Here is a 24,630-nt window from a genome sequence, read left to right on the forward strand (position 1 = left end):
GTCGTTTTGAGAGTCAATCTAATTAAGCGTTAATTGTTTTTAAATAGTTAATTAAGTAATGTACGTATAATATTTTTTGGAAGGGATTGTACTTAAAAAATAACACCTAAAATTTAAGAAAAACATTAAAAATTATTGCTTACGTCTTAAAAACTAAAAAAAGATTAAGCACCATACGGACATTTTCACAATTAATTAACGTTAATTCTCTCGAGCATATCACAAAAAAGTTATCATTCACGTATTGTTCTTTTTTTATATATCACAAAAACGGGAAATTTGTGGCAGTTTCTGAGCACTTAAAAACTCTTTTAACTTAAAAAAAAAATACTCCATAAACTACTGATTGTCAACGTTTTCCTTAATAATTTCCTTAGTAATATTTGAACTTCCTTCTTCCATATCTATTTCAATATCCTTATTATTGACTAGAACATTAGTTGTTGTCGCTCCACGACAATTAAGACAGAATTGCGATGGCACTGGAGTATATTTTGGACCGGATTGTCCTAAACTTGGCGTCAGTTCATTTGGTGTCGAAGCTCGACTGCAATTTTCATCGTTTGAACTATCATATGAAAACTAAAAATTTACAAATTAAAACAAAAAAATGATATAGATGATATAATTTACTTGGATTTCGGCTCGAATTTGAGGCAAAGGACTAACACCATTCGTTGTTGATCCATGTCGGACTGATTCCTCTGGGGCGTCCAAAGAAGCAATATCATCAGGGTCTATTTGCAATATGCTTTCTTGACTACCGGAAAACTACCATTGTTTTGGGAAAATACAAAAAGAATTGTATTGATTTATTTGATTTTTTAACGTTATTTGTTACAGAATTAGTTAATAATTAAATTATTAAGTGTAAAATTTATCCAATTCAATTAATACAATTTAAACGTTTGTAATCAATTTTGTTTGTACGCTTCTTGTGTCATTGAGGTTGAGAGTGATGTTACTTCCTTAACTCTTGCAGAAAAATGTTTATTAATGTACTAATACGTGCAATGTAATTTGATTTGCAAGAAAAGCATACTCTATAAAATCAAGTAAGGTGGAAATTTCTATTTCAAAGCTCATCATATAACTCATACCAACCTGAAAGCACCTCCAAAAGAAACAACAATATATGAAAGAAACAAACTAGAAGAATTGGAAAACCAGGAAAAAGGGAGGAGTATGAAGAAGTTAATATGATGAAGTTAAGAAGGCTGGAAAAAGTTCAGAGAAACGATACTTGGGTCAGTTATCAGAGTACGCGGAACTAAAATAATCAAAACCGTCCAAAATCGAAAGAGAACTAAAAAGTGGAATGGATAGGGTCAACGATAAGATAAAACAGAAGAAGCAGGCCTGGAGGGACGTAGTCAAAAAGTTATAGGGGGCTAAAGTCAAACTAATATGGAACATAAAAGATCTGAATGGAGCACTACAGACAACCAGCAATAAGAAAAATGATTCTGTAATACTTAAGTAGGACGATTAAATTATTCTAATCGACAAGAAACAACTCAAAGATACTTGATCAGTTGCAAAAACGCTAAAATAATTAAATGGGATTTTGTCCATAAACTTGAAAGAATTCAAAAAATGCGATTTATTGATGATTTTGGTTCAAAAATGTTTTAAATGGCTTAAAATATCTTTGTGGCTCGTAAATAGGATGATTAAATTGAAAAAAGGATTTTACTGGGTTTTGAAAGAGTTTCAAAGATCCCAAAACGTAGAAAAAAATTGTTTTTTTGGTGTCAAAATTATTCTAATCGACTAGAAACAACTCAAGAATACTTGATAAGGTGAAAATGAGCTAAAATAATTGAATGGGATGTTGTCCATAAACTTGAAAGAATTCAAAAAATGGATCTTTTTGATGATTTTGGTTCAAAATGGTTCTAAATGGCTTAAAATATCTTTGTGAACCTCAAATAGGATGATTAAATTGAAAAAAGGAGTTTTACTGGATTTTGAAAATATTTCAAAGTTGCCAAAAAGTAGAAAAAGATTGTTTTTGTGTGTTAAAATTATTCTAATCGACTAGAAACATCTCTAGGATACTTGATAAGGTGAAAATATCCTAAAATAATTAAATGGGATGTTGTCCATAAACTTCAAAGAATTCAAAAAATGGGATTTTTTGATGATTTTGTTTCAAAATGGTTCCAAATGGCTTAAAATATCTTTCTGACCCAACAATACTGGAATCAAGAGGTTAAGAGGGGGCTTAAGTAAAACTAATACGGAACATAAAAGATCAGAATAGAGCACTACATACGACCAGCGATAAGAAAAAGGGTCTTGAAAGTGTTTCAAAGTTGCCAAAAAGTAGAAAAACATTGTTTTTGTGTGTTAAAATTATTCTAATCGACTAGAAACATTTCTAGGATACTTGATAAGGTGAAAATATCCTAAAATAATTAAATGGGCTGTTGTCCATAAACTTGAAAGAATTCAAAAAATGCGATTTTTTGATAATTTTGGTTCAAAATTGTTCTAAATGGCTTAAAATATCTTTATGACCAGTAAATAGGATGATTAAATAAAAAAAAGGGTTTTACTGGATTTTGAAAGCGTTTCAAAGATCCCAAAACGTAGAAAAAAAATTGTTTTTTTGTGTCAAAATTATTCTAATCGACTAGAAACAACTCAAGGATACTTGAAAAGGTGAAAATGGGCTAAAATAATTGAATGAGATGTTGTCCATAAACTTGAAAGAATTCAAAAAATGGGATTTTTTGATGATTTTGGTTCAAAATGGTTCTAAACAGCTTAAAATATCTTTATGACCAGTAAATAGCATGATTAAATAAAAAAAAGGTTTTACTGGATTTTGAAAGTGTTTCAAAATTGCCAGAAAAAAATATAGGTGAAAATAAGCTAAAATAATTAAATTGGATGTTGTCCATAAACTTGAAAGAATTAAAAAAATTGGATTTATTGATGATTTCTGGAACATAATCAAGAGGTTAAAGTAAAACTAATACAGAACATAAAAGATTAGAATGACCAGCAATAACATATTAAAAACATGGAAAACCCACTATGAGACAAAATTTAAACAATAGGATACAAAATAAAGGGGCGGAGAGTTAAAAGGAGGAAGAGCAGATAAGAGAGAAGAAGTGCGAATAGCCCTAAGCGAAACACAAAACCGAAAAGCAGCGGATGAAGAAAGTCTAAAAGTAGTACATTGGCCGAGGAAAATATTCCAGCAGATATGGAATAATGAATTAATACCCCACGAATAGGGAAAGAATATAATCGTGCCAATCCATAAAAAGGGGGAGAGAACCAGCTGCGAAAACAATAGAGCAATAGAAAAACGGCTGAGATCCCAGATAGAAGAAAAACTCGAGGAGGAACAAACGGCGTTTCGGCCAAACAGACAAACGCAGGAATAAGGATATATATTTAGCCTTCCTAGACCTAAATGCAACTTTCGACCAGGTACCGAGACAACAATTATATGGGAAGCTTTAAGCGAACCGGGGACAAGTTCAAAAGTAAGAAGAGCAATGAAAAGCGTATTCAGAAGAGTGGAAGCTAGTTCAGAATGGAAAAGGGAGTAAAACAGAGTGACAATTTGAGCCCACTATTTTTTGTAGCATTCATGGATAGAACAATAAAGCAAATCAAAAGGCAAACTACGCGGACGATGTTGTGGTAATGTCAGGCAGAGTTGTCTAACCTACAAGAAAGGTGAATAGTAATATACAAGAATAAAAGTAAGATCCTACACATCACAAAAGAAGAAGAAACGAGAGATATTGACGAAAGAATAGAGGATCAACAACTGGAGGTGGTAGAAAAGTATGAATATCTTGGAACTCTAATAAGTAAAAATGAAAAGATGGATCAGGAAATACGCAACAGAACAGCAAAAGCAAATGCAGTCTACTATCAAATAAACAACACCTGTAAAATCATCTGTATACCCACACTTAATTATTGATCAGACACTTGGACGATGTTGGAGAAGCACAAATCAAAAATAACAGCAGCAGATATGAAGTACCTAGGCAAGATAATGGGGAAAACCAGAAAAGATAGGGTATAGAACAAGAACATCAGGAAAGAACTAAGCTTAAACCCCCTGGTATAGGAAATAGAGGGAAAACAACTAAGTTGGTGAGATTGAGAAGATGGTTGAAAAAAGAGAAGTACAGACTGTGGCCAGAGATAGAAAGATGTATAAAAGATGGATCCAAAACCCAACACTGTAATGTATAAATAGGGGCAAAAGACAGAAGAAGAATTCTTCAAAAGAAGAAAATTAAACTTGTTATTACTTGACAATTCCAAGAAACACATTTGATGCCATGTAGTTTAATAGTGACTTAATTTTGACACAACCAATTTTGTGATTTGCAATGTTCAAAGTACTCCCTTGAAACATTTATTGTTTCCAGACTATTTCCTCGAGTCTTTTCGCGCCTTTAATTTAATATTAATAAGATTTAATTGAATTAAAAAGAAAATAATTAATACACTTAATAATTCAATTAAGATAAAATAATAACAATCGTTAGTTTATTAAAACTACAAAGAAAACCACCAATTAAATAATAACGAAACAAAAAGTAACAAAATAAAAATTAACGAATCAAGAATTAACACAAAAGATAAAAAAGGTTTGATAAAAAAATCGTTCGTTTTATTATTTTTCTTTTAAATATTATTACTTCTCTAAAAAAAGTGTTCAATAGTATTAGTATAGTGTCTTAATAAAGGTTCGGTTAAGGTTTTTCACTAACCACAAATCCGTAGCGCTTCAAAATATCCATTTTGCACATCGGGCATGTTCGATGTTCCAAAAGCCATGGATCGATACATCCTTTATGAAATTCGTGACTATAAAATAAACAAAAAATAAATTTTATATAATAAATGTAACAATAAAAAGAACTTACGAACATGGAAGTATTCGTAAAATTTCACAGCTTTTATATGGCTCGATACAAACGGCACAACATTCTCCTTCCTTTACTTCTTTATCTTCGCATTTAATGGTCTTTGTGGGGATTTTGGATAAAGCTTTTTTAGCTGCGCTCGATAAACGTTTCTAAATAAAAAAGAAATGATTAAAAATAACTCTCCAATACTTAAATAGGACGAAAAATTGAAAAAATATTTGTATGGCTCTTGAAAGTGTTTCAAAGTTGCTAAAAAATAAAAAAAAGGTGACTGGTGTGTGTCGAAATGGTTCTAATCTCGAAAAAACATCTTGAGGATACTTGACAAAGAAAAAATAATTTAAAATAATTAAATGGGATGTTGTCCATAAAGTTGAAAGAATTCAAAAAATGGGATTTATTGATGATTTTGGTTCAAAATATCTCTGGGAACCTTAAATAGGATGATTAAATTGAAAAAAGGGCTCTACTGGGTTTTGGAAGTGTTTTAAAGTTGTCAAAAAGGAAAAAAAGATTGTTTTTGTGTGTCAAAATTATTCTAATCGACAAGAAACATCTCAAGGATACTTGATAAGTTGAAAATAAGCTCATATAATGAAATGGGATGTTGCCCATAAGCATAAAAGAGTTAAAAAAAATGGATTTATTGATGATTTTGGTTCAAAATATCTCTGGGAACTTTAAATAGGATGATTAAATCGAAAAAAAGGGTTCTACTGGGTTTTGGAAGTGTTTTAAACTTGTCAAAAAGCAAAAAAAGATTGTTTTTGTGTGTCAAAATTATTCTAATCGACAAGAAACATCTCAAGGATACTTGATATGGTGAAAATAAGCTCAAATAATGAAATGGGATGTTGCCCATAAGCATAAGTGTTAAAAAAATTGGATTTATTGATGATTTTGGTTCAAAATATCTCTGGGAACTTTAAATAGGATGATTAAATCGAAAAAAAGGGTTCTACTGGGTTTTGGAAGTGTTTTAAAGTTGTCAAAAAGCAAAAAAAGATTGTTTTTGTGTGTCAAAAGTATTCTAATCGACAAGAAACATCTCAAGGATACTTGATATGGTGAAAATAAGCTCAAATAATGAAATGGGATGTTGCCCATAAGCATAAAAGAGTTAAAAAAAACTGGATTTATTGATGATTTTGGTTCAAATCGGTTGTAAATGGCTTAAAATATCTCTGTGAACCTTAAAGAGGATGATTAAATCGAAAAAAAGGGTTCTACTTGGTTTTGGAAGTGTTTTAAAGTTGTCAAAAAGCAAAAAAAGATTGTTTTTGTGTGTCAAAATTATTCTAATCGACAAGAAACATCTCAAGGATGCTTGATAAGGTGAAAATAAGGTCAAATAATGAAATGGGATGTTGCCCATAAGCATAAAAGAGTTAAAAAAAATTGGATTTATTGATGATTTTGGCTCAAAACAGTTCTAAATGGCTTAAAATAACTCTGTGAACCTTAAATAGGATGCTTAAATTGAAAAAAAGGGTTGTACTGGGTTTTGGAAGTGTTTTAAAGTTGTCAAAAAGCAAAAAAAGATTGTTTTTGTGTGTCAAAATTATTCTAATCGACAAGAAACATCTCAAGGATGCTTGATAAGGTGAAAATAAGGTCAAATAATGAAATGGGATGTTGCCCATAAGCATAAGAGTTAAAAAAAATTGGATTTATTGATGATTTTGGCTCAAAACAGTTCTAAATGGCTTAAAATAACTCTGTGAACCTTAAATAGGATGCATAAATTGAAAAAAAGGGTTGTACTGGGTTTTGGAAGTGTTTTAAAGTTGTCAAAAAGCAAAAAAAGATTGTTTTTGTGTGTCAAAATTATTCTAATCGACAAGAAACATCTCAAGGATACGTAATAAGGTGAAAATAAGCTCAAATAATGAAATGGGATGTTGCCCATAAGAATAAAAGAGTTAAAAAAGTTGGATTTATTGATGATTTTGGTTCAAATCGGTTTTAAATGGCTTAAAATATCTCTGTGAACCTTAAATAGGATGCTTAAATTGAAAAAAAGGGTTGTACTGGGTTTTGGAAGTGTTTTAAAGTTGTCAAAAAGCAAAAAAAGATTGTTTTTGTGTGTCAAAATTATTCTAATCGACAAGAAACATCTCAAGGATGCTTGATAAGGTGAAAATAAGGTCAAATAATGAAATGGGATGTTGCCCATAAGCATAAAAGAGTTAAAAAAATTGGATTTATTGATGATTTTGGCTCAAAACAGTTCTAAATGGCTTAAAATAACTCTGTGAACCTTAAATAGGATGCTTAAATTGAAAAAAAGGGTTGTACTGGGTTTTGGAAGTGTTTTAAAGTTGTCAAAAAGCAAAAAAAGATTGTTTTTGTGTGTCAAAATTATTCTAATCGACAAGAAACATCTCAAGGATACGTAATAAGGTGAAAATAAGCTCAAATAATGAAATGGGATGTTGCCCATAAGAATAAAAGAGTTAAAAAAGTTGGATTTATTGATGATTTTGGTTCAAATCGGTTTTAAATGGCTTAAAATATCACTGTGAACCTTAAATAGGATGCTTAAATTGAAAAAAAGGGTTTTACTGGGTTTTAGAAGTGTTTTAAAGTTGCCAAAAAGCAAAAAAAGATTGTTTTTGTGTGTCAAAATTATTCTAATCGACAAGAAACATGTCAAGGATACTTGATAAGGTGAAAATAAGCTCAAATAATGAAATGGGATGTTGCCCATAAGCATAAAAGAATTTAAAAAAATTGATTTATTGATGATTTTGGTTCAAATCGGTTCTAAATGGCTTAAAATATCTCTGTGACTCTTAACAAGGATGATTTTTTTATATAACGGAATTTTGGTTATAACCCCTTTCCCCGTATTAATCCGTTACATCAAAGTTTTATTGTATATTTAAAGGTTAAATAGAAAACACACTTAGTGGTAAACAAATGGGATTATTTTTGATCTTGTTTGAGGTAAATTGGAGATAAAAAGAATCTTGTTAAATTAGAAACCTTAAAAATTTTCTTTTTAGTGAATTGTACCATAAAAAAAGTAAATAAAATATGTGTCCCCCATATGGCTTGGTAAACACGGGTATCATCATAAAAATAACGACGGCATTGCGCTAAAAATAACTCATCGTTCGCGGTCCTCGCGACAAGAGAGACAATCAACTACAATTACATTAACTCCTTTTTGCTTTTTTCTAAGAACTCGAATAATGTATCTCTATGATTCACTCTGATTCGCAAAATTTTCAACCTTAATTTATTACTTAATTATTAATATAATTTATGACATAATTATTGATATAATTTTTGTCAAAATTTTAATTAATCAAAAAAGTGATTTTTTTAAATAATAAAATAATTGATTCACTTACGGACAATTTATCTTTGGCGTGGATATGTCTGAAACGTTGGACGTAATAGAAGATGAGCCAGGCCAAAGAGATGATCATAAGTACGATAAAAGTCGTCGAAACGAAGAGGACGGAAGTGCTGTAAGGTAAAAAACACCAAGTGAGCGGCGAGCAAATCACTTGTAATAACATTTGAGAAGATTTCTAGATTATTTTCGTTAAAAAAATTATTTAAGTAAAAAGTTTTTACAAAAAAAAATATTGGTTTGCTATTTATAAAATTATAATAAAATTTATAGTTAATAAAATTATTTCTATGACCATGGTAACATAAAGATTATTGTAGATATCTCAATAAATAATTTATTAATGTTTTTATTGCCTTAGAAAACATTTGCAAATTATTAAATATAGTATTGCGTAGTATGTAGAACATTTTCCAGATGAAAGTTTCACTGTGGTTTTGTTTATATTTTATGGATCCTTTTAAGTCTGTACGGAAGCAGTTGTTGGGAGTGTTTATTTTATGTAAATCTCTCTTGGTGTTTTCCTTATTGAGTGTTGTATTTAAAAATCTATTTATGTAATACGCATTCTTATAGGAATATTGTTTCATCATCACCATTGGTTCTACAACCCTGGAAGGATCTTGACCTGCTTAAGGATTTTTTTCCATTCCTCTATATTACGGGCCTCCGCTCTCGAATTTCTCATTTCGTCTTTGGCCTACCTCTGTTGTTTCGTTGGTTTCACCTCCTTCATTCATTCCATATGTGCTATCCATCTCAATCTTCCAATTTTTATAATTGTCATATATCCAGTTCCTTATATTTTTGATACAATTCATGGTTAAATTAACACATCTGCGCCACTGTTCCTCTGTTCTTGGATTCCTTCATATACGTGTCTAAGTATCTTCCTTTCAAATGTTCCCAGCAATCTTTCATCAGCTTGTGTCATTACTCAGGTCTGCAAACCATACATTATCAATGGTCTAATGAGTGTAATATTTATTTTTATACTATTCATATTAAACAATGGCACAATAAGGATATGTTGGTTTACAGAAGAACAATTCGGTCAAAAAAAGTAAACTAAAATTGAAAATTCATAACCTTTCAATAAAAATGTCAAAATTTTGATTTTGAGGTTAGAATACCAAATTAGCTAAAAAGTAGCCAAGTAGCAGCACTAAATGTAGAAATTGTCGTGTTATGACATTTATTTAAAGAGATACTATATTTATAAAATGATTTTGTATAAAGGCTCCTATAATCATTTGCTTTATACAATTATGCCATAAACGTAGATGTAACCATAACCTAAAATTTTATTTTGACGTTTAACAAAATTATTTTAAATAAACATTTAAAATATTTTTCATTTTTAAACATTTTATTAATGATGGTATTTTGTTATAACGCGATTAACTAAACACGTTGTTAAAAAATTAGAAATTAATTACGCGATATTATTAAGTAATAAATTTAAATGTCACTAAATGAACAGCATGACGTTTGTCAATCAATGGAACTAAAGCAATGTTGTAAATTGGTGATATAAATGATATTAATTCAAAATAAAGTTATTCTAAATATTAATAGCATCGTATTAGCCGAAAAGCCCTAAAATTATGAAAAATTTGTGTTATTTCATCGTCTTTTTTTCTATAATACTTGTCAAAGTTAAATTTTTTGAGTTTCTGTTGGTATTATCTAGGGTCCCTATAAAATTTAGATTTTTTTATTAACTAGATAATTGATATTAAAAAAACTCTTTTCGTTTATATTTTAATTATTTGTGTATAAATATAAATCTAAAAATTGAATTTGTCTTTAAATAACGAGGCATTCAAATGTCAATGTGACAAATTGATTTCAAAACGTCAATTGTTACCAACTGTTCCAAGTTTTCAATAATTTGACAAGTATAGAGAAAAAAAATACATATCCTATTACTTCTAATTAAACTAGAAAAATGTAAATTTTGCCTGACAACTAAATATTGGGACATTGCACGATTTGTATTTCTAATATGAGTAACATCGCTCTTAGATTTTATAACCGCTTGAATTTGGTTGGGCATTGAATTCACTAAGGTTCTACACTGTTCAATCCATCTCAAATTTGCTTTATTTTGGCTTTAAGTTCGGGCAATGTCCGTTGTGGGTTGTTCCTCAAAGTTTGTTTCATTTTGTGCCATACTGTTTCAATTACATTCAGATCTGGACTGTTGGTAGGCCAATACAGAACATTAATATTTTGATCGCCAACCACTTTTTTGTAGTTTTGGCCGTATGACAAGCCGCTCCATCCTGCTGAAATATGCAATTTTCGCCAACATTTAACTGCACCATACTTGGTAGTATGCTGTTTTGTAGTATTTGGTGATATTTTGCGACGTTCACGGTGCCATCAATAAATTCAAAGCATCCTTATTCTGAAGCTGTCATACAGCCCCAAATGATTACTCCCTTCGGAAATTTTACACAACGTTTTAAATAATCTTTATGAAATGCCTCATGTTTATTGCAAATTTCGATTCATCGCTGAATATTATCCTGGAAAAGTCTTCTGCTGACCAAGACAGTTTAGATTTTGCCCATGTGAGCCTGGCTTTCTGTTGTTTTTCTGTTAACAGTGCTTTTTCTTTTGCTTATAAAACAACAATTTTCTAAAGCGACGTTTTTTAATTATTGCTTGTAAGTAAACCTCGTAAAACTTTAATCCACTTGTAAGAATCCATTTGCGACACCATTCCCTTGATATATTTAATCCAGTTTCATTATTCCATTCAGCGGTAACTTGTCTTAAAATATTTCTTCGTCCTTTTTTGCAGATTTTTACAAGTATTCTTTTATTTCTATCAGAAACTAACTTTGGACGTCCTGAACTTTTACGCTTTTTTTCTAAAATTTGTTTCTCCATAATGTTTAATTACTTTCCACGCTGTGCTTTTAGGAATATTAAGTTCGTCTGCTTTTTCACGTATTGTTTTATTGTGGCAATAATTTTTAATCACTAATTCACGGATTTTTGACTCTGTACAGATACCACGCACCATTTTAATTGATAAATACATATTTACTCAACAGCAACAATGTTACAAGCTTTAGAACAAACCGGCAATTTAACATTTCATTTTACGTTATTTCCACAGTTTACTTATCTTAATTTGTTCCATTTTCATGGAAGTTACTTTGCATTGTCCCAATATTAAGTTGTCAGGTAAAATATACATTTTTCTAGTTTAATTAGAAGCAATAGGGTATGTATTTTTTTTTGTGTTGTTCATTAGACAAAATTGTTGTTAATTATATAATCAAATGATATTAATCTGAAAAAATTATTAAAAGAAATTAAACTGTTTAATTATTGTTATTTTTATTTTGTCCCAATATATAGTTATTAGGGCTCGTAGTCATGATGAGACATGGCTCGTAGTCATGTCCCTATACATGACGTAGTCATGTATAGGGACCAAAATACGGTCATATCATGCGTTCATATGGTTTTATAGGTACACAATTTACATAGTTTACACAAACACTTTTTTTGACAACATTATATGTGAAATGTGCCAATACAAGGGTTATCTACATCATGCTTGTTTTAAATCTTGGCCTGCCTTAGCAATTCCTTCCAAACTTGTTAATCCCGCGTTTGTAGTCTCCAATCGTCTCATCGATTATCCTCTTCTTTATTTCCTCGCTGACCAAATTTTTATTAGTTATCAGGAATCTCAAATATACGAAACGCTAATGGTCTCTATCTTGTCATCTCCAGTCTTTGCCACAATATACTTAATCTTAATGTAGTTGTACACCTTCGTGGTATTCAAATGTTCTTGAGAGATCTCCTTCTGTTCTTACTTGAAAGGAACCTTCCTGAGAATGGTAGCACACGGAGCCATAGTTTAGTGTTCAGCATTAAGGGAATCCATTTTTGGCGTACCATGGCCCGAAATTTCGGACATAAAGAATATTCTGTTCTATATTAATATTCAATAAAACCTTGGGATAGTTTTCTGACCCCTGAATTAACTGTGCATTGTGGGGAACTGTAAATTACTACCAGATGAAAAGGTATATTGTATACAGAACCGCACAAGCACGCATCCGACTCGGTTCTGAAACGGTTAGAAAGCTCAAGAGTTTAGAGTCAATACTCAAAAAATGTTAAAAAATGTTTTAATAGACGCATGGTATAATTCGAAAGATTCCAGTTTTAATTTTATCTCTAATATAATTCTTGTAATTATAGTTCAATAAACGTTTTAGCTTTATTCCCGTAAAATAGTAACAAAATCGACCCCAATTAACCAACAATTATGTCAAGAACCAGAATAGAATGTATAAAGTTTATTTCGGATTTAACGACGAGAACTAACTTGACCTAACAAACTGGATATAAACTCAATCTTTTTTATTAACGTTAACCCATTTATATTAATATATTGTACATGAATACTTTTCGTGGCAGTAAATGCAAATTTTTATTACAAATTTTATCGTAATCTTAATCATCTCCCAAACAAAATTGCAGCTTCATGACGTAATTTTCTATAAATAAGGTTTGAATACAAAATCGGCATTGTTTTTGGCACTTAACTATTTTTTTGATAGATCATTATAATCAATTAATTTTTTTTATTATCACAATAAGTACAACAATTAATTGTTTTAATTTTTAAATTAAAACTTAAAAAATTAAATTTTCTAATAAAATATTGAAATAACGATGAGACAAAAATTAAAAAAAAATAATAAAAATGTAAACATACTCGAGACGACCCCAATATTGATCTTTTTAGTATTAATAATAGTTTATCTTATCTATATCCGTGTTAATTAATAAAAGTGGATAAAGGGTCGAACCAATATCAAGGAAGTTTATTTTTGGAAAGAAAATTTAATTAAATTACTCTCGTACATCACCCACTCATCAATTCTAAGTAACAATTAAAAGGGTTTATAATTAAATTGTTTCCGTAAACACATCTTTTTGGTTTTTACATCTTTCAATTTTTTAACGATCGATTAATATTACACCGCCTCGGTGGTAAAAACACGCAAAACGGAAAAACGTCACGCGATCGTTTACATTATACCAGCATAAAACATACTACATTTAATAAAAACACGTTGTTAAAACTAACTAGAATTACATTTTTCTTTATTACATAATAATAATCTAAATACTGCGAAATATAACCTCGCCCATTTTTCATGTAGTATCTGTGGCATCAACTTAATTAGCGCGGCATTGAAATTCTTCGTTACCAGGTCCGGATTAACTTATATTTATTATATCAATTAAAATTCCTGACGATGGCTCACGCTTAAATCGAAACCGGTACCACTTTATTCGTTATTGTTATCTCTAACATTTAAATTTTGTTAAATGTGGCCATCAAATCCGGTTCTACTGTTAACATTATTTTATTAATGCCAATTCTCATTAAATATAAAATGTAAACTTTGTACGAACGTGTTTACGTTTTGTTAAAGACGTTTATTGACGTCCACCTATGATAATTAAACCAAGATTAAATTAAATGCAAACGATCTTTGAAATAACAATTTAAAGAAATTTTTCTGCATATTTGTCTTTTTAAAAAGAAGAAAGTTTGTTCCGTTTAAACAGATGGTGCTGATGTCGGAATACGTTTCCGCCTTGTTACCTTTGGACACACAAGTAAATTGCGCAACTATTAAAACTACGTAATAAATCGAGACTCGGGTGAAAGTGACTAAGAAAAGGTTTCTGTATTTGTATTACAAATACGTTTGTTTACACCCTTTTTTGTCTTGCTAATACGGTTTTTTAATATTCGTTATGGTCCGAACTGACCTTGTTCAATACATTTAATACACGTTTAAGAACGAAAAAATTTTTTTAATTCCATAAAATTATTTCAATTTCAAAATTAAAGTTTTCTTTTTTATCTTACCGATTGATGGCGCCGTTTCTTAAAGGTTGTGTGCTCCCCACTGTGATATGAACGTAAACTTGTGAGTTATTTTCTAAATAACTGGCCATTTGTTCACCTTTCCACTTGAAAGTGAAGATTGCACTTATATTTTCTGAAAATAGATAAAAATTGTAAATAATCTTAAAAAATTCAAAGAAATTATGTAAATAACAAGATCAACATTTAAACACGTTATCTCTTGCCAATTCTTTTTAAAATAAATATATTTTCATTCTTTTTATCTTCGTAAATAATGTTATTTTAAAATTAACGTAATGTAATCGAAAATGTATTTGGTTCTTCACCGTTATAACACTATATTGCATTGGTGATACAAGAACAACAGCTTTCCCTTGTATAATACAACGTAATAGTTGTAATTGAATAAAATTAAAAGTAACTTGTTAAAAAGGTAAATCATTTAACTCGGATCCACCAAATTGATGATAGGAATTTCTAATCGACAAATTAAACATTTACATTGCCCCTCATTTATATGTGGACGTTATTAAATCTACTGTAGGAAATCAACTTGTTTCAACTTTTAAACTTAGGTGGTTTTAATACTAATAAAATTAGTTATGATGGTAGTTATCATTGGTTATCAAAGTGTATATTCTCAAAGTTAATTGGTGGGGTGTGGATGGCACTAAGCTAGAAATAATAATAAATGAATCTTCAAGTGACGACTTAAACATTCAGTTAATGGTACTCAGAGTTAACCAAATCTACCAATAAACAAAGTTGAATGATTTGTTAGATGTAAAAGTGGAGGAAAACGAAAAATGCATAATTTTGCCGATACCTTAGAAAAGTTAGTATGATAATAACTCTTCTCTCTTCATTAACCTGTGATCATCCACTTCTGAACATAGGTCTCTTTCATCCTCTTGAACGTCTCCCTATTATTTTGGCGCTTGGAACTACGCGTCCAACGAAACGCAAACACAGGATGAAAGAATGGTTAAAGAAGAGAGATGAATATTCTCATCTAGTACTGTTGAAAGAAATCAGTTTCTGGGATGTTGATGATTTCAAAAACTACTTTCGAATGGATGAAACAAACTGTTACAGATGGTTGAATCATTTTTGAAAATACAGGATAGCAATATGAGAGGAAGTATAAGTGTTAGGGAAAGATTAGCCTTAACTCTGAGGTTTTCTGTCATAATGTCCCCAGCACCTAACAGCAAAGCTGTAATAGAATCCCGTGAAACTTTTATATGTATATGTTCTATAAGACCACATGGAGATAGTTTGTATTTCTCGATGAAATTACGAAGAGCATGTTGTTCATCATCATGGGAATTGGATGAACCAACACTATCTCTATTCTTCACAGACGCGCTGCTTGAACCAAACTGAGTGTAATGTAGAAAATCAGAATTAAAACTGTTTTCAACTCATCTGGGCTAAAATAACATGTTTTTTCAGTGTGTTGATAGACATGTTTTGTTATTGCTACAATTAAATAGAAGTATTTAATTTTGAATGTTGAATTTACTGAGTATTGATGGAAATATTGGCGCCAATACTCCATCAATATTTACCGTCAATAAAATTTTTCACCTTACACCGCCAATATTATTGTCAATATGCTAAGGTATTGTCAATATTGTTGATCGTATAAGGGCCGCTTTATCCACACTGTTACTCAATATGCCCACCTTACCACATTCCCAGCCCATTGCCATGTCATCTTAGCTATTTCAGTTATATCAGTAACCTTTATTTGTCTCCTGATGTTTTCGTTTCATATTTTATCGCGTAGTGAGATGCATCACTCCATAGATATTTGAATTTTTAAGAGTTTCTTTGGTTTTCATCATAGTTTTGTTAGACTGGTTATTTCCAGTCCGTTTGTTGAGTCTGTTGATCGTTTCTTAGAATGTTTTTCAGTTTGCCAAAAGCTACCCCAATCTAGTATATACCTACATAAATATATGTGTGTTGTTGTGGTCGATCCGAGATTTCATCCGTTCTTTGGTTCCCTTTGGAAAAGGACAGACGTTTCGCCAAGATCTCATCTGGTTCTTCATCTTCATGTTCTATTCCTGCAGATGCCAGATTTAATTCATTTAATATTTCGTCTAGTTCTGTAACGTTGTTATCTATGAGGAGAATATTAGTGGTGGAAAGGATATCCGACCATTTATTAAAGGCCAGCCGGATACCGGATAGTTACCAAATATCCGGCTTTGGCCAGATATTAAAAACCTATTACTTAGTACTCCACCATTCCCATAATATTCATAATAATCAAAATTCAACCCGACCAGCACTTTCGATTATTAATTAAAGTATCGTTTTTTTAATGCAACAAGCCGCTTTGAAAAATTGCCTTTAGTTTTTGAGATGATCGACAATTTTTTTGAATTTTGCCATTACAGCGGATTAAGTTTTAAAAATTCGTATAAAATCCATTTCTTGGAATACGAGTTTGAAAATTTCTCAAAGTGTTAATAAGAGTGTCCTCTTTCCAATAAACCAACACGTTTTGATAAACAACTTTTAGTTTTTGAGAAAACAATATTTGAAGTTTTGATAAAATTTTTGATGTTGCAATTGTCATCGATAATTTTCAAAATTCGCTATAAAATTAATTTCATGAAGGATCCTTGTGGGAATATCATCAATTATTAATCAAAGTATCCTCTTTTTAATGCAACAAGCCGTTTTGAAAAATCGCTTTTAGTTTTTGAGAAATAAATTTTGGAAATGATCGACAATTTTTTCGAATTTTGCAATTTTCGCCGATTAAGTTTTAATAATTCGTATAAAATCGATTTCTTGGAATATGAGTATGAAAATTTCCCAAAGTGTTAATAAGAGTGTCCTCTTTCCAATGAACCAACACGATTTGAAAAATAACTTTTAGTTTTTGAGAAATCAATATTTGAACTTTTGATAAAAAGTTTCGATGTTGTAATTTTCATCGATAATTTTCAAAATTCAATTTTGAAAATTTTGCAATTTTCGCCGATTAAGTTTTAATAATTCGTAGAAAATCGATTTCGATATAACCGTATATCCGGCCGAAAGGGATCCGGTTATTCGCAAAATCACTATCCGCTCCATCACTAGAGTATATCATCTGCAAATATGAGGTGATTCAATCTTACACAATTTATGTTATTTTCTTTTCTGATTTTTATATACACTTATCCAGCTAATGTTGTTACTTCGATTGTGTTGTATAACCATTAGCTAATTTCATAGTTATTAACCTTTGTCACTGCGGTTACAGGTTGCGTTTTCTCCACGTTTTGTCGAAAATATTTTATGTCTAAGCACATCTAGATTCTTTCTTCGTTCTTTAACTGGTCATCTAATAAGGTATATAAATTTATAAAAGATGGATGGATGAGGTGGCTATATCAAGTAAGAGCACTCAGCTGATAACGGGACATAGTCGATTTAATGTATGTTTGAAAAGTTTTCGACTTAAGGAGATGAGCTGCATAATGAGCAGAAAATCTGCCTAGACGAATTAGGTGCGTGGGTTGGGTTCGCTGATTTGTAAGCCACCAGAGTGTTATGGTAATCAACCTTAATCTTATAAAAAACACTTTGGATTCCTCATCATTTCTAATTTATCATCAATCCCCTTCATAAACAGCCGAGAGCTGTTCCAGGTTATGCTCCACGTGGAGTTTAGCCACCTTTTTCATCGCATCCATCATTACATCGTATCTTTTTGCATATTCGGCCAATTTGGCCTTGTAAAAATTGTCCTCCACAGATAGGGGGAGTATCTGTGGCGGTAAGCACCACAACCAACCTTCATTTTGTTTATGTAACCACATTAAAATCTTTTATTTATTTATATACACATATTTTGTTATTAAAAAAGTTCTGCAGTACGCAATAACAAAGCTTTCCTCGTTTCAAGTATAAAATCTTTTATTGTGTTAACACATTAATTAACATACTTTAAACAGATACCTTCCATAAAGACAATCAGATGATATACAACGTCCCAATTAACACATCATGAAGTGTGCCCCGCTGTCGTTGAATCAAAATATAGTTATTCTCGTGATTGTAATTGATGAATACTTGCTCATTTCCAAAGAGTAGAAAAGAAATTTAGACGGATTTATATTCACTCTGAGACAAAATGCAGCTTGCTCCAAATTCCACACATTTCAATCTTCATTCCTTAACATGCTTCTCCTTATCCTCTATTGAGATTCTCAAACTATACATACTTTTCAGTTTATAGCCTATCTTTTTGTTTAACCTTTTATTTATTCACATAATCTTTATATAGATAATCTTAATGTAGTCGTAGATATTTGTACAAGAAATATATGCACGATGAAAAACCGGTGTGTTCACTAGAGCATAAAATAGGCCGTGGTATTTTTGTGCAAGTCTCAAATTTTTGAACATAAATTTTTGTTTTTATTTGACATAAAATCCATAAAGGTGTATCTCAGAGATTATTTATATATAAAAGTATAAAAGTAACAAATTTTTATTAAAACTAATAAAGTTTAAAATCAGATAATTTCTTTTTGACATTTTTTTCTCATAATGATTTATGCAAATAAATTCTTAAAGGTCTTTGTCTAAATAAGTTGTATCTAAGGTCATCCTTGACCACCTTATCCGTATTGATTCGAATCAGATACAGGAAGTCGATAAAAAGATTTATCAATAGAGAAATCGTTTCGTATTCCAGACGTGAGATCAACACAGCAAAACCAAACAGTCAAATTATTCGCACTTTTAATTCCTTTTACGTATATTTTTGTTGTAATTCAAGGTATCGCTGTTTTATAACACAACGGCGACGCAGTTTTAATATTGATAAAAATGATTAATTTGTTTCAAAATAATTTTTTGTGCAATTTTTTGACAAATCATTTTGAAGTTATGTAATTTTTGACAAATTCTTTTTTTAAATAATGCGTAAGCGAATTGTTTGACGAGATATTTTAAGTAAAATAATAGGAAAAACGAGGTGATGTGTTTTTATCTAATCTCGGATTATAAGTATAAAAAAAAGTATCTGTTTATTAATATTAAGTATATTTTAACAACAAACTTATTTTTTTATCGTATTTTGTTTTCCAATTTGTGTACGAAAATAACAAAAACATTAAATTAAAAAATTTGAAATCATGTTTCGAAACATCTGTAAAAATAAATGTAAATTTTTAAAGATGTTTTCTTCGATGTACAAATTTATTTTTATACATTATTTATGATGTTTTTCGATTAATTATTTGCAAATTTAAATTTCAAAACAAACACGAAGCTCCAAGAAAAGCATCATAATTTCAATCTTCCTTTATTATAAAAAAATAAAACATAGAAGTATTTTTTTGACTTACTTCCACTATCATTGGGCAATTTCATTTGATCCAAATTGGTTGATTCCCGATCATTATAAACTATAATCCCAACAGCCCCGCTTTTAAAAGCATTATCGACTTTGATTTGAAAGTTGCATCTGCCGCGTTTTACAAGGGCCACCCACGGTTCGTCGGCCCCGGATGGCAACGACCCGTTCTCGTGGCCGCTATTCAACAAAGGAATCGTACACCCGGTATGATCCTGGGGACGATCTTTCCCGGCCACGTGAATCAAAATCCCTTTAGCTGGACCAACGTAACCACTACCAAAACGACCGTACTCGTCACGTTCCCAAATCCACTTTCCATCGTACACTTTTTGAGTTATATTTATGTAAGCTTTGGTAAAAGTTCCACCACTTGCACCAACAGATTCAGACGAAGAACTCTGTGAAGATGATGCCCAATCATCATTTATTGTTGATAACGCATAAGAAAACGATGAGATTAAAATAAAACTGATTTTGAAAAGACACAACATGTTGATAATTAATTATTTTTGCTTTGTTGATTCACATTCCTATATTTTCTGTTTAATTTTTAACATAAAACTTTTTAATTCTTTATGGGAGTAGAGTTTAGGAGCGCACGGATACCGCTACGGAGACCGTCTCGCAAGCAACTGGTGTGGTGACTCCGTTCTCTAGGCTCCCTCCGTGTGACTTCGCTTTGTTCTTGGCCGTATTTAATGCGCACGGAGCGTATCGTTGTGTGTGGTGTTGTCGTTTTGTTTTTGCCTGCGCAAGAGAGAGAGTACGAGAGACAACGATGAAATGATAAAACTTTATAGAGTAATCACTATTGCGATAATTAAATCATGATTTACTCAGTATACACCTATACACTTAGAATTATTAGGAAAAATTATTCATTATTAGGAGTAATTTTGATATTACCTGAATGGAATTAATCAAGAAAAGTGTACAGATGGAAGCAGAGAAGTATTAACAATAACATACCAAATTTCAGAAAGTTAGGCAGAGTGGTCTTTCATTACTGAAGTGATCAGCTTCACAATATAAGAGAAGTAGTGAGAAGACTGCGGAAGAAGTGCTAAATACTCTTAAGTCCTAACACAAAGAACATCGTTCAATTACTAACAAGCGAAGAATCTGGACCAGATGCATGGGCTATCTCTTACAAAACAGCGAAGTACAAAATCTTGGCATCATCTTATTCACTATCGTGTTCTTTACGATTCATTAACAAGTGTATTAATATAATTAATGCTATTTTGGATTTTTATGCATCTGTAGTGGAGGGTCTGGATGCTCGGTCTGTCTGTTGTGGCCTATTCTTTGACTTGTCTAGAGTCTAGAGCGTTTGATACTTTACATCACCAACTGCTCTTAGAAAAATTGAGTCGATATGGTATTCGAGGCCCAGCATTAGCGTGGATTCAAAATTACCTGTCTGGTAGGCAGCAGCTTTTAAAGTGGTCAAGGAATAATAGGCTACTCGTCTCTCCTCCCAGTGCAATATGCAGTCCCTCAGGGGAACATTTCATTTTGTACATAAACGATGTCCCTTTATCTTGTACAGATTGTACACAGGTTTTATTTGAAGACGATTGTTCCATCGCAATCTCATTATCCCCAATGTTGATGGTAGACTTGGGAACAAGATTTGTCATAAATTTTTATCCATTTTGATCTATCCAAAATAAGAACTATATTATCCGCGTAGCGTAAATTACTTAGGTATTTGCCATCAATGTTTATGCTTTTTTGGATCCAATCCAGTTGTTTAAATGCATTCTCCAGGACTGTGATGAACAATTTGAGTTGAACATTGTATCGCCTTGTTTTACTAGCAATCAGTATTTTACTACTTCTACTCTCTTCAGTACTTTTATGCGATTTTACCGTCATTGTAGCATTCTTGTAGATGTTATAAACAAGTTTAGTGTATTGATAACCGACTCTGCATTCTTGAAGTGCTTGCAAAACTGCCAACAACTCAATTTAAATTAAATTCTATAAATACCTCTAAATACCCATCTTGGGTAAATACCCCGGGTATATATATCCAGGAAATTTACCCTTGAAAATGCAGCCCTTGTGATATAGATACATAAATGTTGCTTCTCCCATTTAACTCATTTTACGAGATGTGTTTGCAAAAACACCGGATTCATCACAACTAATACTAAGGTAAGGTTGGTTTTGTTTACAAATGTCAATCACTCCTGGAAAAAATGTTGGGTTAGGTTACTTTTCTTTTAAAATGTCAATTAAACCGTGAAAGAATGTTACGTAAGGTTAGTTTTGTTTACTAGGATCTCAAATATTCAAAAATGTTCTGATCGTTGCGCAATGCCAGGTAGATTTTCAACTACAACGATGCATTTCAACATTTGTTGAAATGTCATTTCCATACTCAGACAGAGTATGGAAATTCGAGATAAAATTTCCTACATGCCAAAATATGGGAAAGATGTTCTTAAGAATTATAAAGGTCAGCCAGAACAATCTGCACCAACCCTACCCAACCCATAGACCATAGAACAATTTCAACAAACAAAAAGGTGCATTTTACGCGATAGTTAATCACGATTTTTCTAATTTACGCATACCCAAGTCACGTGACTTACTAATATGTTAGCTTCGATTTCGCAATACGGGTAACTTTAAAACTTGTGCTAAAGGGATGTATGTTGGGCTAATATCTGCTTCAAAAGCAAGCCAGATTAATACGTGCGCGATAAAATCCTCCAAGTCCTATACTACAGGTTGATAGATAAACATCTTGGGAATTACACGGAATTGGGCATTCGCATATTAGCATGTACCACGTGACGGAGTGTTTATAAACTTGTCAACGTCGAATGTTCAATATAATTAATCCTTTGACTCCTACCCAAAAACCGCTGGTGCAAACTTAATAGGTACGTAACGAACGACGAGTAAGCCAAGTATATATTTGGCGCATCAATTAGATGAAATAAACACTGTTACTTCAATATTAATCAATATATGAATCATCTCAATATACAGGTGTGTCAAATGTCTGGAAAACAGCCAATAACTTCGCCAGTTGTAGTTTTAAAGAAAAATTTTTCAAATACAAGTTTTTTTATAAGGTTTTTTTTTGTTTCGTTGCTATGGCAACCAACATTGTTATTTTAAATGGGATGCATGTTTTTTTGCATACTTTGATAGAGGATAAATCCCTCTATGCGATGAACATATCAAATCATACGGTTGTATAAGAACAAATCGAAAAAAAATGTGTTTTCTGAAAACATTAAATCAGCAAATTACAATCAAAGTAGGCTCCGAAATAACGCCGTTGAAAGCTTTAAATGTCAAAAAAATGACAGTTTTAACAATTATGAAAAATTAATGATGTTTGGCCGTCTACTTTTTGGAAGGTTTTTAACGCTTCCGGTGTTAAAGAATTTTTTTAATATTATGGATACTATAGATTGTGTAATTTGTGTATCCAGCTAAAAATAAACTTTTTTTAAGTGTCCTCGAAGAAATTAAATTTACAGTTTCCTGTAAATTACGGTACTAAAACTAAAAATTAAAAAAAAAAACTTTTTACAATCCAATTTAAATATTTCCATAATAAACATAATTATGAAACTGTAAATTTCATTTCTTCGACGACACTAGATTTCGGCAGCGCGTTTAGAAATTTTATAAAAAAGTTATATTTTGTCTTTATTCTAAAACAATAAGAAATAGACCTGTCGAATCCTATATTTATGTAATCAGAAAAAAATAACGAAAAACCACAAATGGCGCGGTTATTGGCTATATTCCAGACATTTGACACACCCTGTATATACCTTTATAAATCATAAGTTAAAAATTAAAATATTTCGTTTTTTTGCGAAATTTTTTTTGTAAATTTGCATAGTTCTTGAAAATACTTATGCAACAGGCAGAATATTTAGTTAAAATTGATAAACTAGTATAACCTCAAATTTTTTTTATCAAGATTAATTTTTTTAAATTTCTTAGAATTAATGACAAAGTAAAAAAAAAACTTACTATTATGACTAAGACTCATCACTTCTAAAACTTCCTTTTCCACATTATTGTAAATAATAACTCCACGGGCGCCAATTTCATAAGCATTCACTATTTTCTTATCAAAATTGCATCCTCCTCGGCTAATAAGTGCAATCCATGGTTTGTTGGGAAACGCCCCATAAAAACTGTTTGAGTTTAGTAGTGGTAAGGTGCAAGCTGTGTGATCTTTATTGTCTTCAGCTGATTTAATATGGACCAGTTGACCGAATGTGGGGCCCACATGTCCTGTACCAAAACGTCCATGCTCTTCAACTCCTCCAATTTGTACCCATTTATTGTCATCAACCAGTTGTGTTAAATTTATAAAAGCGTTTATCGCAATGTTGTAACGGTCGTCTAAGATAGAAATATGGGGCCAATCTTCTGGTACAGATGTTGACACTATTAAACGGGAGAATTTAAGGATTATAACAAAAACAAGGATAGTTTTAAAATAAAATTGTGCTAAAATGGTCATTTTTTTGTAGTTTTGAATTTAGGAATCATTTATAAATGTCCCTTTCTATGTAAACAAACACAATCACTTCCTCAACACTCGTTTTCAGTTCACTCTTTTTTTCTCCTCGTTTCAAGGAGTAATGTCCGACCACTAAATTTTTATCGAACGAAACAACTTTTATTATCGGTTCACTAGTTGTTGGGGATTAAAAGGAATTAATTATCTTATGCTTTTGTATGCACGTTTTATTTGTTTAAAGCTGCAACAGTGTTTGATGAAATTTATGTACTAAGTGCACGATAAAAAAATGAGATTATAGTAGTGATTTTGTTGTGAATTGTTTTTCACCTTTTTTTGAAATACATTAAGTGGACTCGAATTTATCTCTGATACCGTTTTAACTTTTAATCTGTGTTTTAATAAATTAACAAATCATTTTTAACCTAAACAATAATTTTGCGTTTTGTGGTTAACAGCGCCATCTTTTAATCAAATTAAAATGATTTTTTTTAATCATTTTAAAGTTTGTTTATGTTGTAATTGTGTATTATTAGTTTT

General features: G+C 31.1%; 1 protein-coding gene across 2 annotated transcripts; it reads right to left on the reverse strand.

Moving 5' to 3' along the window:
- Position 1: 1 nt before the first annotated feature.
- Positions 2–24,557, reverse strand: LOC111417652 (ring finger protein goliath). Of its 2 annotated transcripts, none has more exons than XM_023049992.2 (7): positions 23,592–24,557; positions 14,207–14,339; positions 8,276–8,393; positions 4,914–5,065; positions 4,758–4,854; positions 634–771; positions 2–582 (listed from the first exon to the last, which is right to left on the reverse strand). In XM_023049992.2, the coding sequence occupies exons 1-7, from the start codon at positions 24,088–24,090 to the stop codon at positions 340–342; spliced, it is 1,380 nt and encodes a 459-aa protein (XP_022905760.1). In that variant the 5' UTR covers positions 24,091–24,557; the 3' UTR covers positions 2–339. The 2 variants fall into 2 exon arrangements, with proteins under 2 accessions (XP_022905760.1, XP_022905759.1); XM_023049991.2 differs by lacking the exon at positions 23,592–24,557 and adding an exon at positions 19,570–20,240.
- Positions 24,558–24,630: the final 73 nt, after the last annotated feature.

This window comes from Onthophagus taurus, chromosome 11, assembly GCF_036711975.1.
Source record: "Onthophagus taurus isolate NC chromosome 11, IU_Otau_3.0, whole genome shotgun sequence".
NCBI classification, from domain to species: Eukaryota; Metazoa; Arthropoda; class Insecta; order Coleoptera; family Scarabaeidae; genus Onthophagus; species Onthophagus taurus.